We start from the raw sequence: 18,684 nt of genomic DNA on the forward strand, positions 1-18,684 counted from the left end.
CCCACCATCTCCTTCCCCTCCCCTTCCCTCCCTCTGCTCCCCCCCTCACTCCCTCTCTCCGCTGTCAGAAACACAGACACTGACAGACAGAGAATGAGACACACAGACAGACAGACAGAGAGATAGAGACACTGACAGAGACACACTGGGGGGGGGGGGGGGGGGGCATCCCAGCACGCTGTTGGAGGGCTCCCGGTGCTGCAGTCGGTAAGTAGAAAATGTTTTATTTATTGATTTAAAAAAAAAATTATTTCTTATTAATTTTTTTGATTGATTTATTGGTTGATTTATTGATATTTTTATCATTTATTATTGATGATGGCTCTTTATTTGTAAAACTGAAGTGTTTACTGTTTGTAAACTTCCCTTTAAACACCCCCTCCCCCATTCCCTACGCCTGATTTGTAACCTACGCCTGATTTTCTAAAGTGTAGACAAGGTTTTTTCGAGCGTACAAAAATCTTCACTTACTCCATTCTAAGTTAGTTTGGAGTAAGTTTTCACTGACGAAACTTTGAAAACAGGCGTAAGTGGCCGGACACGCCCCTTTTTGAAAAAAAAATTCTGTTCCAAAGTGAAACTGCTCTAACTGACTAGAACTGGAGCAAACTAAATGGCGAGAATTCCGATTTCTAAGATACTCCGTTCTACACCAGTTGCTCCTAAAAATCAGGAGCAAATCATGGCGAAACTTGGGGCCTAAATTACTTGACTTAACCATGGTATTTTAAGAATAAATATGGAGGAATCCTAGTTGTTCACCTCACCATTTACATTATCAGTGACAATAAAAGAAATGTGTCCCCTACAGGTTATGAATTTCCATATAGGTAGGCCCATCCTGTTCTGGACTTGCATGGTTGACTGCTTTAATAAATTCAATTATAAATCCCTCTGGTTGCAGCTAGCTCTAATGCCTTGACTCGAACACAAACACAGTGGGATATCCTTGTGATCCAGTGCTCACTTTTTAAGATTTGGCGGGAACTTTACATAAATCTACCAAAGCCTCTAAAACCTTTAAATCTCTTCATATTTTCCAAGTCATTTAAAATTTAATCCTAACTTGAATACTGTAATTTTAAACTTCATTTACCAGCATTATTATATATCATGTGATTTCTGAAGCCAAAAATGATTTCCAGCTGCACATTGGCCAACATTCTTTTTCTGATTTTATCTGTTTGTCAAATTCAATTTATGCAAATACATTCACCTCCATGATGATATTACCCAGCCTTCTACAGGCACTAACTTGCACCAAGTCCCACTCGCCCATCACCCTTGTGCTTGATGGCTTACATTAGCTCCCCATCCACGAATGCCTCAATATTAAAATTCTCATCCGCATGTTTAAATCCATCCATGGCCTTGCCTCTCCCTATTGTTGTAACTTACTCCAGCTTTACAACACTCCGAGAATGCTGCGCTCGTTCAATTCAGGCCTCTTGTCCATTCCCCACTTGCTTCACCCCACCATTGGCGGCTGTGCCTTCAGTTGTCTAAACCCGAAGCTCTGGAATTCCCTCCTTAACTCCCAATCCAGACATAAACACAAGAGCTGAATGCTAGAGGAAAGGTGAGAACAGCTGCCCTAGTTACTAAGGTACTAGTCAATAGAGTATGTCACCAAGAAGCCTTAGCAAAACTGAAGTCAATGGGGTTAAAGGTGAAAACCCTCCATTAGCTGGATTCATACGTGAAATACAGAAAGATGGTCATGGTTATCAGAGACCAGTAATTACAGTCCAAGACATCACTGCAGGAGCTCCTCAGGACTCCACCCTCTGCCGAACCACCTTCAACTGCTGCTTCAATAACGTTCCCTTCAACATAGACAGAAATGGAGTTGTTGCTGACATTTGTACAGGTTTCATTTCCAATCACAACTCCTCTGATAACGAAGCAACAGTGACAGGTAAATTTACACCACAAGTGCGGCAGGAACAAGAAAAAACTCAAACACTACTCTGACAAGTAGCCCAACTCCTGGCTCTTCAAAACCTCGCCACCATTTACAAGGTTTAAGTCAGGAGTGTGATGGAATACTTATCACTCATCCAGATTTGATGCAGCCATAATAATATGGTGAGCAGGGAGGATCCTAGTTTGGGGACTTTTGACTAAAGTGCTGCCATTAATCTTCTGTCGTTAGACTTTGTCGCTTTTAGTCATCATCATCATCATAGCAATCCCTTGAAACGAGGATGACTTGCTTCCACGCCAAAAAAAGGATGAGTTCACAGTGTTTCGAATGAAGAACCCGAACTACATCTTAAAGGGTGGAAGATGCCTGTGCGTGGATTTTTTTTAAACATGTGGTGGCCGTTGCACACCAGCCACACATGGGCTTGACAGAGCTAGGTCTTGGTTCAGTGGCAAGGATTACCCAAGACAACTGGAGACTTGCTCTGCTGCACAGACCTTGTGTGCACACACATATCGCAGTGTAGGCTGGCCCGTGCTGCCCCTGGGCCCCCGAACTCACGCCTCCCCTGGGCCCCGATCACATCCCTCGACAGTCTCGCACAGCTCCTTCTCCCTGACCTCGCTGTTCCTGCTGTATCTGCTCACGTTCCAATCACCGCCCTGGACCTTGCTGATGTCACCCTCCTACACCAGCTCGCGCCGTACCTTGTAGTGGCCTCTGCTCGCCGCTCCTTTTATGGCCCCGACCTGCCGCTGATGGTCACTTGCAGGTCGGGGCCGCCACGCTACCCATGGCCGCCGCTCGCCACTCCTTTTGTGGCCCTGACCTACCGCAGCGTGGGGGCCCCGACTGCAAGAGACCATCGCTTTTAGTAGGTGACTTGCAGCAGCATTGGCTGACACAGATGGTGAGATCTGTATGGTGGATGGTCAGAGTAGCACACAGTCAATAGTTGAAACTCCAGCTTTTTCAAATTGAGCAAGTAAAATTCACCTACTCCGGTTCACCACACTCCTTGTACAGTTGCAATAGTGCAGCACACTCTGTGCCTAGGGACAGCATGTACAAAGGGCAACAGCCATGAGAGACTGTGGATTTTTCAGCTTTATCGAAGGTGCCACAAAAGTGTTTATAAACTTCAATTGGGATGCTATGCCGTGGGATAATGACAATGATTCATTCAATGGTCTTTCCTGAAGTTCCATCGGTATTTTCTTGTACTTTTGGTGAATGGTAGCTGCAGGCCGATATGGATAAGTGATGGTCAGTGTTGACTATGTAGAAAGTCATTGAACACTAAGAGAAAATTGGCATTAGGGGTATAAAGTTTAAAGTGCCGGCTTCTACACTGGCTCAGCAAAAGGGGCAGAAGGTCTGTGGCTGAGCTCACATTCTAACATATCCAACACCAAGGACCCAGGGGCCTCTGATTCAACATTGATGTACCAAAACACCAGATAACATTAAGGTACGTCCAGTCCGACAAGATAAGATTGTGAAAAGATTCTAAACAGACTTTTAAGCGCTACGTATGATCAGCAAATTCTAACCCAATGAGGTCATCCCAGTTAAGGTCTAACGGTTGCCTTGAGGTCCTGGCCTGTCAATCTAAAATATTACTAATAAGGTAACCCAATTAGAGATGGAGGGAGGTTGTACTGGGGGGGGGGGGGGGGGGGGGGTGCAAAGGGATCTATGAAATGTTTAAATGATGTACAATTTTGCTATTCAGGGAACATCTCCATTCACAGGCGGCTGTGATGAGAAGTGTTCCCGGACGTCTGTAATTAAAGATAGTTATACCTTGCCATCCATCTCTGTCTAATACTTCAAGGGCTGCTCTGCGGGTTGGACGAGTGTCGGCCCTTTATATCAAAGGGCCCGCTCGCGGGAAGAGAAGCCTTCCCATTTTCCCCTTCAATCTGGCGCTGCGAACAGGGTACAAGAACTTCCCGAGCGGAACAACGATTCAGCTGTTGGGGTGAGTAAGTTTAATTTACCTCCTTCAAGTTAGAGCTGTGGCATTGTAAACCGAGAGGGAAGGACATCTGTACAAAGAACCATCTGTAGCGGGCCCCGGAGGGACTGAGACAGGAACAGGGCCGATCTAAGGGTGGGAGGAAGTTAAAAGGCATACTCAGACGCGCGTGTGTAGGAAGCGCGGTAGTGCGAGGATACGACGCAAGGGAAGACATAGGGACGAGACCTATTGACCCAAGTGGTACAAGCACACGGCGCAGGGAGGAGACATATTGATCCAGAAGCGTGGCAGTTGGAGTGTACGGCGCCAAGGGGAGACATATAGACGACGTCCTGCATCCCAAACACGAATTAAAGGGAATGCCCAAGACCCCTACACCTTCCTCAAAGTAAGATGGGTAACCCGGCTAGTAAAAAAGCTAATAAAACCAATGAGAGAACAGGAACCCAGGCCAGCAAAAAAAAAAGGAGGAAGAATGTAACTGGGGACCAAAAGGTCTCTACTAAATTTGCTGGGCAAAAAATACGCTACATTAATGGAAGAAATGAAACGGAAAGGGTGGCAGCCCACGGATACTCCGACAGACAGAAAAAATGGTGGGAAAGTCAGACCAAACATAAGGTTCCAATGGCCCAAGTAATTATCCTTACCTGTTACTGGAAACAGGTAAAAGAAATAAGATATCCACACTGAATTGATTCAGGAATTAAAAACTGAAATAAGAGAATTAGGAAAGGCTGTAAAGGAGAACGAACAAACCCGACAGTGCGCATCAGCAACACCCGACCCAAAAATAACCTCCTCAGTACCCCAATATACCCCTCCCTGAAAGAAGTACAGGCAGGGGAGCCCCAAGATAATAACAGGACCCAGGAAGGGCTCCCGTACGTACTACCACCATCCCCGCACATGGGCAGCAACCCAGTCACGTCACCATACAAGAAGTTCCCCTCACCCTGCATGAGAGACAGACACTGCTAAAAGATTTACCCACCCCTAAACGCCGTTGTGACGATAATAAAGGACAATGGGAATAATCCCGCAGGATGGATAGTTACCGAAGGTAAAGAACACCAGTGTGGTCTCACGGGAAATGAGGGGGAAGGGAGTCACATTAGAGAAACCCCGCTTGAAAGGCAGATATGGACCTCTATGTGGATGGATCCCGTCGATATGTAGACGGAATCTCACAAACAGGATGGGCAGTGGTGGACAACAACGGAGTCAGGAAAAGGGGACCCTGAGGGGGAAACCTATCGGTTCAGGTAGCGGAATTGGTAGCCCTCACCGAAACATTAAAACTAGCAGCAGGGAAAAGGGTCAACATATACACCGATAGCTGTTATGCCTTTGGGATGGTACATGATTATATGACTGCTTGGAAGAGGCAGGGATACGCGACATCGGGAGGGGGACCCATTAGGCACGAAGAGATAGTTAAGGAATTGGGAGAAGCATCCCTCCTCCCTCAGGACGATGCAGTGATAAAAATTAAAGCGCATCTAAAGATCACGGACAGGCACCAGCAGGGAAATGCCTGGCAGACGAAGCTGCCAAACAGGCAGCCGAATTAGATATGACTCGTAACGCCCCGATTGGCTCATGTATTACCCAAACGGAGGAAGTAAACATACTCAAGACACAGGGAGAATCCACCCCGCAAGAAACAGAAGGGTGGGAACACAATGGAGCTAAAAGGGGGGCGGATGGAGTTTGGAGGAAAAATGACAATGTAGTGGCCCCGGAATGTATCCAACAGAACCTATTGAGTCTTTACCATGGATACGCCCATACCGGTAGGACCGGTATGATGAGCTCCATGTCACGATGTTGGTGGTGGAAAGAAATGGGTAGAGACAGAGAAAACCATTGTAGGAAATGTATAACATGCACTAAACACAACCCAGGGAAAAAGACAAAGGTCCAGCTAGGACACCAAACTTGCCCAAAGGGACCCTGGGAAGCCTTACAAATAGACTTTACTGGGCCACTGCCTAGCCAAAGGGGAAAAATGTACTGTCTGGTAATAATAGACCAATTTACAAAATGGGTAGAAGTCTTCGTCACAAGAAACTGCACCGCTGATACAGTAGCTAAGATCCTGGCCGGGGAAATAATACCTAGGTGGGGAATGCAATACAGTTGGACTCAGACCAGGGTACACACTTTACGGGAAAAATCATGAAGCAAGCTTGCGCCCTGTTAGGGATTAAACAAAAATTCCACATCCCATACCACCCAGAGTCTTCCGGATTGGTCGAGCGAATGAATAGGACCTTAAAAACAGCACTGGCTAAGGCAATCGAGGAGACCAGACAGGGGTGGGTTGAGTTACTACCACGAATCCTAATGAAATTAAGAGCTACCCCTAACCGGACTACAGGACTGACCCCCTTTGAACTAATGACAGGAAGAGCCGTGAGGCTGCCAGAAGTACTGGTTACTGGAAGTGAAGACATAGGGCCCTACAAGGATAAGATACGGAGGTTCGTGATGGAACTCTGTAAATAATCACACGAATTACGAGCACAAGCCAGAGACCAACAAATTATTAGGGATCTAGAAAGGGACATGAAGGAACAAAGGGTACCTCAAATAGGGAACGGGGTCATGGTAAAGATAAATCCTGAAAGACCCGGATTCTCAACAAAATGGACCAGACCCCACCAGGTGATTATGGTTAGTGACACATGTGCTTGCATAGATATAGGAGGTGTTGGCAAATGGAAATACCGGACCCGATTTGGAACAATTTGGATCCTAACCAACCGGTAGCCACCGGAAAACGGTGTGTTTTACAGGACCCTATCCCTCCTTGGAGCCAGAACATCCACTGATGAAGAAAGTAATGGACCTCAAGGCCTATATTATAAGACGTCGGAAAACGTTAGCTGTGATCCCGATTCAAAAACCCTAATGGTGGTAGTTGGTACAACGGTAGATTTAAGTTGTAGCATTGGACTAACCGGCATAATACAACTTAACAGAGATTCCAACCGACAGTGGGGGTGGAACAATAACAAGGGCATAACATTAGCAGTAAATGAGACCATAGTATGCTTCGTGTTAGAAGAAGAATGAGGAAGTTGCACTCGTAGGGAGGGGATACAGATACGGTGCACGCCCGTCTTCACTCAATTCTCTGGAAGGTCACGACAAGGGAATACCAGGTGGAAGATATGTCCGGCCTTCCCGTGCGTGGGTATGGACCAGTGGTGTTGGGATATCCTTGTCCGAGATAGACCCCCTACCACTGCCCCGACAACCACCTGGGGACAACAACTCTCCCCAGCACAACCACGCAAGCCCCCCACCATATGCCTGTCCATAAAGACTGGAGCCAAAAGGGGGGCTAGTAATAAAAGAATCTAAGGAAAGGATATATTTTGAGGTGCGTCAGCGACTACTTACGGTAGTCCTAAACCTAACAGACATCATCCTTCCTAGCTTCTGTGGGAATGAAACTATAAGTCTATACCAGAACTTGGCACAACGGATCCTCGAAGGCCCGGAATCCACTACCCTGAGATTTAATGTCAGAAAGGGAACAGAACAAAGTCAAACGAAAAGGGGAATATTGGAAACATTAGGCACGGGTTATGAAGTGAGGGTTGCGACGATGAATTCCATAGACCTGAATGCAATAGATGACCGGGTTAACACCTTAACGCAAATCTTAAGGGGTTTATTGGGGAGGGAAATAGATAGCCAAGCACTACAAGCGCAGTTGGGAGATGGCGCGGAAGGGGAACTGTTACAAGTGGCCCATACATTACAGGAACATGCCAAGACCATAAATTTGATCCACGCAATGGGGAAAGACCCAAGTAAATGATTACAAGCTGAGATAGTTTGCTCCAGGTATGGGGCCTGGGTACTGAGTGAGGTACAAAACCTGGAGCAACTCCAGAATGGGTACATACCAGATTAGATCCCAAACGGCATATTTAATAATTGGAGTCTAGACAAAAACATGAACTAAATGCGAGGTACGGAAAAATAGTCATGCATGGGTGCCAAAATTTAGATATATTATTGGACATGTGAATATGATCAGATTCGTGTTAACAATACCACAGTATAACGTACAAAGGAAGACCCCTTATACCAAACCGACAATATCGGTGAAGTAAGAAACCGAACACGGTTGCATTACTATCAACCCTCCAGACAGGTGATTAAAATTAATAGTACCAAAGGCATTGACATAACCGACTGCTATAAAAATAACCAAGTGGTTTTATGTCGATGATTGACATAAGAATGACGGATGATGATTGCGGATTCCACCAAACAAACGGATGCATGTTGAGTATCATTCCTCTCGAATGCGATTCCGAAACAATCGCTGCTCCACAAGGGAATGGAGATTGGTGCGTGAGCACAGGAGCAGCCAACCTGATAATTAAGACCAGGGGAGGAGTCGCCCCCTATCCAAGAGTCATCACCAACCCTAACTTCTGTTTCAGGCTCATGGGAAAAATAGACATAAATGAATACCACATATATCCCGAGACAACGGAAATTATGCACGGAACGTTCACGGATACCCTTCGAGAAGGGTACAAGGAGGCGGGATGGGAACTGCAAGGCAAACAGATACCCGAATTAAGTGAGGAACAATTACAATTAGTGCAAGGAATCCAAAACTAAAGATGACAGTATATCCGGTTGATGGAAAAAATAGACAACCTACAAAGAGACACTAACGCGATGATGGCCGACCAGCCTTGGTACTCAAAACTGTGGAACATTGGACTTAATATTCAGATCCACCCATGGATAAGGATTATATCACATGTACTTGTAGTAATACAGGGCCTGGTCCTGATGGTACTGGTAGGGTTAACCTATGCACGAGTTAAACAGGCCAAACGACACGCTAGGGCACGCACTATGATTAAGACAATAAGGGACGAAAATTTAAACAGTCCTGCAGGAAGGACTTACCTTATATCGCCCTGCAGGAGAAGTCACAGGAGGTCCTGAAGTTTGGGAGATGGCCACCCAGGCGAACAGACAAGGAAGCAGTTTCCGGGGAATATGGCCTACTTGGCGTATAGCCAAGGGCCAAACAGGGGAATTGTAAGAGAAAATTGGCATTAGGAGTATAAGTTAAATAAAGTTAAAAGTGCTGGCTTCTACACTGGCTCAGCAAAAGGGGCAGAAGGTCTGTGGCTGAGCTCACATTCTAACATATTCCAGCACCAAGGACCCAGATGCCTCTGATTCAACACTGATGTACCAAAACACCAGATAACATTAAGGTACATCCAGTCCAACAAGTTAAGACTGTGAAAAGATTCTAAACAGACTTTTAGGCGCTACGTACGATCAGCAAATTCTAACCCAATGAGGTCATCCCAGTTAAGGTCTAAAGGTTGCCTTGAGGTCCTGGTCCGTCAATCCAAAATATTACGAATAAGGTAACCCAATTAGAGATTGATGGAGGTCGTACCGAGGGGCGAAGGGATCTATGAAATGTATAAATGATGTACAATTTTGCTATTCAGGGAACATCTCCACTCACAGGCGGCTGTGATGAAAAGTGTTCCCGGACATCTATAATTAAAGATTGTTGTACCTTGCCATCCCCGTCTCCGTCTAATACTGCGAGGGCTGTTACGCGGGTTGGGACGAGCGTCGACCCTTTATATCAAAGGGCCCGCTTGTGGGAAGAGAAGCCTTCCCATTTTCCCCTTCAAACATAATGCATGATGCTGTTTGTGAGTGACTGTTGATTCATGTGTCCTAGCAGATGTCAAGGGAATAGTTTTGGGGGCTGAAATTCAGGCACGCCAGAAACTGGACGCACCAACGATTTTTTACCAGTTGGAGCGAGGAGGCAGCCTCCCGATCGATTTTCTGCACTTTGAACTTTTTTTGCGTCGGACTGGAAATTGGGCGTAAGTGCGGCGGTAAGTCCTGGTGAGGGGCGGAAGTTGGGGCGGGACCGAGTCTCTGCCGCTGTCATTCAGCGGCGGAGCAGTGGTGACGTCACTGCACGTGTGCGTCACCATGCTCTCTCTTCTCAATTAAAGGGGAGAGAATTGGCGATTCTGTAAGTTCGGCCACTGGGCCACCAAGGAGGATTTCCGCTGGGTCAGCGGCCTGGCACCCAAGAGGCCGGCAAAAATAAAAACATGGTGGTCATGGCAGTGCACCCTCCCCTTGAAGGGCTGCCGCGCTGCCATGACTCACAGACAAGAAATCAGGTGCACCGACAGAAAAAGCTGTCGGGGCACCATGCGGCGGACCAAAAATTTTTTTCAGGTGTTGGAGGTGCGGGAGAGTGGAGCTGCCAGCTTTGATGACACGCTTGCAGTGGTCGGCAGCAGCTGGGTGAAAGTGGGGACAGGCCGAAAAATCCCCGAGCTGAATTTGGGTTGTGGCGGCCAATCGATTGCAATGCGGCGGTCACTCAATTCCACTGCAAAACGGCAGCAACGGGCCTTATCCGGACATTGAATTTCGGCCCCTTGATCTCATCTCACTAATTTAGGGTCATGGATCAAGGCAAGGTCATTTCTAGATGCCCAACTTTATAACTGATCACCATCTTTGAGGATATAACGAGCATGGTGGATAGAGGTGCACCAATGGATGTGTTGTATTTAGATTTCCAAAAAGCATTCGATAAGGTGCCACACAAAAGGTTACTGCAGAAGATAAAGGTACACGGAGTCAGAGGAAATGTATTAGCATGGATAGAGAATTGGCTGGCGAACAGAAAGCAGAGAGTCGGGATAAATGGGTCCTTTTCCGGTTGGAAATCAGTGGTTAGTGGTGTGCCACAGGGATCAGTGCTGGGACCACAATTGTTTACAATATACATAGATGACCTAGAAGAGGGGACAGAGTGTAGTGCAACAATTGTATATTCCTGTCTGGCATAGAAATAAAACAGGGAAGGTGGCTCAACCGTGGCTATCAAGGGAAATCAGGGATCGTATTAAAGCCAAGGAAGTGGCATACAAATTGGCCAGAAATAGCAGCGAACCTGGGGACTGGGAGAAATTTAGAACTCAGCAGAGGAGGACAAAGGGTTTGATTAGGGCAGGGAAAATGGAGTATGAGAAGAAGCTTGCAGGGAACATTAAGACGGATTGCAAAAGTTTCTATAGATATGTAAAGAGAAAAAGGTTAGTAAAGACAAATGTAGGTCCCCTGCAGTCAGAATCAGGGGAAGTCATAACGGGGAACAAAGAAATGGCGGACCAATTGAACAAGTACTTTGGTTCGGTATTCACGAAGGAGGACACGAACAACCTTCCGGTTATAAAAGGGGTCGGGGGGTCTAGTAAGGAGGAGGAACTGAGGGAAATCCTTATTAGCCGGGAAATTGTGTTGGGGAAATTGATGGGATTGAAGGCCGATAAATCCCCAGGGCCTGATGGACTGCATCCCAGAGTACTTAAGGAGGTGGCCTTGGAAATAGTGGATGCGTTGACAGTCATTTTCCAACATTCCATTGACTCTGGATCAGTTCCTATGGAGTGGAGGGTAGCCAATGTAACCCCACTTTTTAAAAAAGGAGGGAGAGAGAAAACAGGGAATTATAGACCGGTCAGCCTGACATCGGTAGTGGGTAAAATGATGGAATCAATTATTAAGGATGTCATAGCAGTGCATTTGGAAAGAGGTGACATGATAGGTCCAAGTCAGCATGGATTTGTGAAAGGGAAATCATGCTTGACAAATCTTCTGGAATTTTTTGAGGATGTTTCCAGTAGAGTGGATAAGGGAGAACCAGTTGATGTGGTATATTTGGACTTTCAGAAGGCGTTCGACAAGGTCCCACACAAGAGATTGATGTGCAAAGTTAGAGCACATGGGATTGGGGGTAGTGTACTGACATGGATTGAGAACTGGTTGTCAGACAGGAAGCAAAGAGTAGGAGTAAATGGGTACTTTTCAGAATGGCAGGCAGTGACTAGTGGGGTACCGCAAGGTTCTGTGCTGGGGCCCCAGCTGTTTACACTGTACATTAATGATTTAGATGAGGGGATTAAATGTAGTATCTCCAAATTTGCGGATGACACTAAGTTGGGTGGCAGTGTGAGCTGCGAGGATGCTGTGAGGCTGCAGAGCGACTTGGATAGGTTAGGTGAGTGGGCAAATGCATGGCAGATGAAGTATAATGTGGATAAATGTGAGGTTATCCACTTTGGTAGTAAAAACAGAGAGACAGACTATTATCTGAATGGTGACAGATTAGGAAAAGGGGAGGTGCAAAGAGACCTGGGTGTCATGGTACATCAGTCATTGAAGGTTGGCATGCAGGTGCAGCAGGCGGTTAAGAAAGCAAATGGCATGTTGGCCTTCATAGCAAGGGGATTTGAGTACAGGGGCAGGGAGGTGTTGCTACAGTTGTACAGGGCATTGGTGAGGCCACACCTGGAGTATTGTGTACAGTTTTGGTCTCCTAACCTGAGGAAGGACATTCTTGCTATTGAGGGAGTGCAGCGAAGGTTCACCAGACTGATTCCCGGGATGGCGGGACTGACCTATCAAGAAAGACTGGATCAACTGGGCTTGTATTCACTGGAGTTCAGAAGAATGAGAGGGGACCTCATAGAAACATATAAAATTCTGACGGGGTTAGACAGGTTAGATGCAGGAAGAATGTTCCCAATGTTGGGGAAGTCCAGAACCAGGGGTCACAGTCTAAGGATAAGGGGTAAGCCATTTAGGACCGAGATGCGGAGGAACTTCTTCACCCAGAGAGTGGTGAACCTGTGGAATTCTCTACCACAGAAAGTTGTTGAGGCCAATTCACTAAATATATTCAAAAAGGAGTTAGATGAGGTCCTTACTGCTAGGGGGATCAAGGGGTATGGCGAGAAAGCAGGAATGGGGTACTGAAGTTGAATGTTCAGCCATGAACTCATTGAATGGCGGTGCAGGCTAGAAGGGCCGAATGGCCTACTCCTGCACCTATTTTCTATGTTTCTATGTCTAACAAAATTTGCAGATGACACTAAGATTAGTGGGAAAGCGGGTTGTGTAGAGGACTCAGAGAGGCTACAAGGAGATTTGGATAGGTTAAGCGAATGGGCTAAGGTTTGGCAGATGGAATACAATGTCGGAAAGTGTGAGGTCATCCACCTTGGGAAAAAAAAAAACAGTAAAAGGGATTATTATTTGAATGGGGAGAAATTACAACATGCTGTGGTGCAGAGGGACCTGGGGGTCCTTGTGCATGAATCCCAAAAGGTTAGTTTACAGGTGCAGCAGGTAATCAGGAAGGCGAATGGAATGTTGGCCTTCATTGCGAGAGGGATGGAGTACAAAAGCAGGGAGGTCTTGCTGCAACTGTATAAGGTATTGGTAAGGTCGCACCTGGAGTACTGCGTGCAGTTTTGGTCACCTTACTTAAGGAAGGATATACTAGCTTTGGAAGGGGTACAGAGACGATTCACTAGGCTGATTCCAGAAATGAGGGGGTTACCTTATGATGATAGATTGAGTAGACTGGGTCTTTACTCGTTGGAGTTCAGAAGGATGAGGGGTGATCTTATAGAAACATTTAAAATAATGAAAGGGATAGACAAGATAGAGGCAGAGAGGTTGTTTCCACTGGTAGGGGAGACTAGAACTAGGGGGCACAGCCTTAAAATACGGAGGAGCCAATTTAAAACCGAGTTGAGAAAGAATTTCTTCTCCCAGAGGGTTGTGAATCTGTGGAATTCGCTGCCCAAGGAAGCAGTTGAGGCTAGCTCATTGAATGTTTTCAAGTCAAAGTTGATGTGGTATATTTGGACTTTCAGAAGGCTTTCGACAAGGTCCCACACAAGAGATTAATGTGCAAAGTTAAAGCACATGGGATTGGGGGTAGTATGCTGACATGGATTGAGAACTGGTTGTCAGACAGGAAGCAAAGAGTAGGAGTAAATGGGGACTTTTCAGAATGGCAGGCAGTGACTAGTGGGGTACCGCAAGGTTCTGTGCTGGGGCCCCAGCTGTTTACACTGTACATTAATGATTTAGACGAGGGGATTAAATGTAGTATCTCCAAATTTGCGGATGACACTAAGTTGGGTGGCAGTGTGAGCTGCAAGGAGGATTCTATGAGGCTGCAGAGCGACTTGGATAGGTTAGGTGAGTGGGCAAATACATGGCAGATGAAGTATAATGTGGATAAATGTGAGGTTATCCACTTTGGTGGTAAAAACAGAGAGACAGACTATTATCTGAATGGTGACAGATTAGGAAAAGGGCAGGTGCAAAGAGACCTGGGTGTCATGGTACATCAGTCATTGAAGGTTGGCATGCAGGTACAGCAGGCGATTAAGAAAGCAAATGGCATGTTGGCCTTCATAGCGAGGGGATTTGAGTACAAGGGCAGGGAGGTGTTGCTACAATTGTACAGGGCCTTGGTGAGGCCACACCTGGAGTATTGTGTACAGTTTTGGTCTCCTAACCTGAGGAAGGACATTCTTGCTATTGAGGGAGTGCAGTGAAGGTTCACCAGACTGATTCCCGGGATGGCGGGACTGACCTATCAAGAAAGACTGGATCAACTGGGCTTGTATTCACTGGAGTTCAGAAGAATGAGAGGGGACCTCATAGAAACGTTTAAAATTCTGACGGGGTTAGACAGGTTAGATGCAGGAAGAATGTTCCCAATGTTGGGGAAGTCCAGAACCAGGGGACACAGTCTAAGGATAAGGGGGAAGCCATTTAGGACCGAGATGAGGAGGAATTTCTTCACCCAGAGAGTGGTGAACCTGTGGAATTCTCTACCACAGAAAGTTGTTGAGGCCAATTCACTAAATATATTCAAAAAGGAGTTAGATGAAGTCCTTACTACTAGGGGAATCAAGGGGTATGGTGAGAAAGCAGGAATGGGGTACTGAAGTTGCATGTTCAGCCATGAACTCATTGAATGGCGGTGCAGGCTAGAAGGGCCGAATGGCCTACTCCTGCATCTATTTTCTATGTTTCTATAGATAGATTTTTTAACCAATAAGGGAATTAAGGGTTACGGGGAGAGGGCGGGTGAGTGGAGCTGAGTCCACGACCAGATCAGCCATGATCTTATTGAATGGCGGAGCAAGCTCGAGGGGCTAGATGGCCTACTCCTGTTCCTAATTCTTATGTTCTTATGTTCTTATATCTTCACTAGATTGCAAGTAACCCCAGTCTGTAAGATGGATATTAAAGTCACCAACGTAGAGAGCTGAGTGAGAAAGAGAAGGGAGTGGCTCATTTCCCCACATTTCATTTATTGGCTTATAAACGTTCACAATCTTGAAACCATCAACCTGTACAACATCACAATGATTAGTGGTTATACAGATATAATTAAATCAGATCCTTTTTTTCCTCATGTATTCATGTACAGCTGCAAATATCAGACATGTACAAAGTGGACAAAAACAAAATACTGCAGCTGTTAGAAATCTGAAATAAAGACAGAAAATGCTAGAAATACTCAGGTCACACAGCACCTGTGGAGAGAGAAATAGAGTTAATGTTTCAGGTCGATGACCTTTCATCTGAACATTTTGATGGACCTTCATTGATTTGAAATGTTAACTCTGTTTCTCTCTATCCACATGCTGCCTGAGTGTTCCCAGCACTTTCTGTTTTTATGTAGAAAGTAGAAGTTGGTGTTAAAATAAACAGATTCCAATGGGTCTCGATTTGGAGTTGATCGAGAACAAAGGTAAATAGAGGAAGAGCAGTACATAAAGATCATAATGCTAAACAGTACTCTTCTGCAACCTCAAATCAGATTAGTAACAATAATTTGGAGAGCCATACAAAAAACATTTTACAAGTTTTGCTGTTAGAGGCAGGTCCCTCATGCAAAATTGAGTAGGGCTCCAAAATATTAAACAAACAGTAATGAATTAAAAGTCAATAACTACCTCAGAAATATAATATGTATCTTTGTCCTTTCCCAACAGGAAAAACTAGTCCATTAACAAATCCATCAACACAAGATATCACATCGTTAACATTCAAATACACTAAATATTTGATCAAAAAGTTGCATCATTAAGGAATGGTAAGGCCTTTCATACTTTAGCCTGGTAACAATGCAATGATGTAATCATTTTTAAATTTTTGGTATACAGCAGGATGCTTTTTGTTGATAAACATCTCCTAAATCTGTGAAGAACTCATTTTGCATACACTTCTTCCATGTGGTAATGTACACTGTAGTACTGTGTTCTTTTTATCAAAACTTTTAACAGAAATGTTAATGTAAGCAATGACATACCTGGAATAAAGCCAGATGTCTCACTATCCATTGCCAAAATTGACAGACAATAATTAATTAAAACTTATGAATTTTTTTTTTTTTTTTTAAACTGAAAATCATTTTTGTGGTCAGTCAGGTGATTTCCATTTTTTAAATTAATTTCAAACACAATATCGTACCATGTGTGCTAAATGAAAGTCAACAAAAATTCCAAATTCTATTACAACCCACCTCCTTTTATCTACTTCTCCCATCCCTCCATCCTAATCTCCGAGACTAGGACCTGGATTTTCCTCTATGGAGGTTATTTTGCTGGAAACACATTGGGGCAGACCTCCTGTCGGACAGTATGATCCCACTTTGACCACATCCTATTTTGCTTTATCGGTTCATTATATTCAGAACAGACTCTATTGGGAGCTCAGCATGCCTCGGCTGGCGGTGGAGGAAAACCAGTTCGACAGCAGCTTAAAGGGACAGGCTACCGATATAATGGCAGGGAGCTGGTATCTGAATAATGCCTGCAAAAAGCAAATTTGCAGATGTTGTAGAACGGCCCATAGTCTCTAAGTTTTCACTCTCCTCTATGCATATGTTATTGGTCCAAATCAGGGAAAGGAGCTAGCAGTTATTTATAACTGAGAGAAGGAAGTCAACCAAAGCAATGATTCAGGCACGGTAGAAGGAGGCAGCCTTAACAGTAAGCGACACCTCCAGCAACCCAAAATGCCAGAAGTTGTTCAACGACCTCATCGAACTGGTCAAACAAAGCAACAATGCAATTCACATTTGCAGTTAATGGGCCTGCAGTGTGTTGATTACCATCTACAACTACCTGTACCAAAAATATGCACGGTACTGGGGCCCTGAAAATGTTATTCCTCTTTCAGCCCAACGTGAAAGAAAGTAGTAAAAGCCTCACAATACATAGTTATTTGTTTCTTAAATTATCATCTCCAAAATTGTTGGGAGACATTTCTTTACACAGAGGACACGGAATGCATTGCCACAGGGTGTGGTTGAGGCAGAGTCCCCCACGAATTTAGAATCCCATCTGCAGACAGTGATGTCATTCCGGCTGGCTTTAGGCAAGATTCAGTGTTGAGAAATGCTAATGAGGCCAGGGAGTTAAAATCTCCCAGGACTCACGCTCCAGGACAGGATGGTTATCCAAGACGTACCGGGGGTGTGGGGAGCGAGGAAGAAAGGGGAGGTAGGAGGGAAGGGGAGGGAAAGGATGGAAGGAGTGAGTTAGAAAGGGAGGGGTAGAGAGTAAGAGAAGAGAGGTAGGAGGAATGGGAGAAGGAGGAATGAGGGAATGGGGAGAAAGGTAGAGGGAAGGGAGTGGAGGAGGAGCGAGAGAGGGGAAGGAGAGAGGAGGGCGATGGTGGACAGGAAGGGTAGACTAGAGCAGTGGAGGGGAGAGGACATGGGAGTGAGAGTGGGGGGGAAATGTGAGAAAATGTGCGCTGTCCTGTTAAGGCCACAAAAGTCTAATTTACTGTAACTAGGCAGATTTTGATGCAATGTGTAGGTTAATTGCTATTGGTTAGGAAATGCTTGCAAATTCGCAACTCCAGTTCTCAAATTACTGTCCGTCTTTCTTTTGTGCTTTTGACATTTTGAAGTGTGACATCTGTGGTTTATATAATCAAGTAACCAAAATAGCTTGTCTGCACAATTTTTGTTAAAACATTCCTGATATCATATTGAAACTTTTAATCTCAAACAGTCTCTCATAATGTCAGACTGATTTTGGCTGGTGAAGTAAATTACCAAACTAAAAGTGCAGTCCCAAAACCTACTCAAGTAATTTATTAATAGGGTAAAAGTATGTTTCTTAAAGACTTGTAGTAAGTGTTATTTTATTACCTTTGTACTGGTAGCAGGGGCAAGAATTCCTCAGTGTTTGTGGTTCAAAAAACTTTTGCCGTGACTGTTGCTTCTCCCATAAACCCTTGAACTGTCACCTATCTCAGCCTGTAGCTTCACAGTGGGCACGGTGAAAACAGAAGACACTGGTGATGAAGAAAAACATGCAGGTCAAAATAGCAACATCACTGAAATACATGGATATAAAAATGATTAACTTAGCCTAATTCATAATTGGATTGAGTAACTAATCAATCCAGTTTTTCCAATGATGTCATTACCACTCCTGGCATCAACATGGTGAGGATCCCTCACATTCAGAATAATTTGATGTTTCAATTAGAACCATTGTCATGGAAAATGCAATTTGCGTCACCTTGTCACTCATCATAATGGCTCTTCCAGAACCAGAAATATTTACCAGAAACAAAGATCAAAATCCTGAGAGATAGCAATGATATCGAAAGCTTCATTTTCAATCAACCGCAGCCTCAGTTTTTTTATTGCAATAAACTATGGAAGCTTCTTGCAAGGTTTACTTTCTAATCATTAAACATATGGGCTTGAAACCCTTAATTTTTCTTCCGTAAATATTTTGGCCTATTTTCACGTTTAAAAAAAATAAATAACTCGCACATCGCATCAGTCAGCATCCTTCACTATGGAGTGATAGGATGGTTCGTGCCT

The 18,684-nt window shown here is 44.9% G+C and overlaps 1 protein-coding gene across 2 annotated transcripts in view; it reads right to left on the bottom strand.

Annotated features, from left to right (window-relative positions):
* Window positions 1-18,684, bottom strand: part of cdk14 (cyclin dependent kinase 14) — an 860,906-nt gene that overhangs the window by 170,126 nt on the left and 672,096 nt on the right. For both annotated transcript variants that reach the window (XM_070881317.1, XM_070881319.1), the window contains one exon: window positions 17,998-18,143. In XM_070881317.1, the coding sequence (XP_070737418.1) occupies window positions 18,028-18,143 (116 nt within the window). In that variant the 3' untranslated portion in view covers window positions 17,998-18,027. The remainder of the gene's footprint in view (window positions 1-17,997; window positions 18,144-18,684) is intronic.

The sequence above is a fragment of the Pristiophorus japonicus genome, chromosome 5 (genome assembly GCF_044704955.1).
Source record: "Pristiophorus japonicus isolate sPriJap1 chromosome 5, sPriJap1.hap1, whole genome shotgun sequence".
NCBI classification, from domain to species: Eukaryota; Metazoa; Chordata; class Chondrichthyes; family Pristiophoridae; genus Pristiophorus; species Pristiophorus japonicus.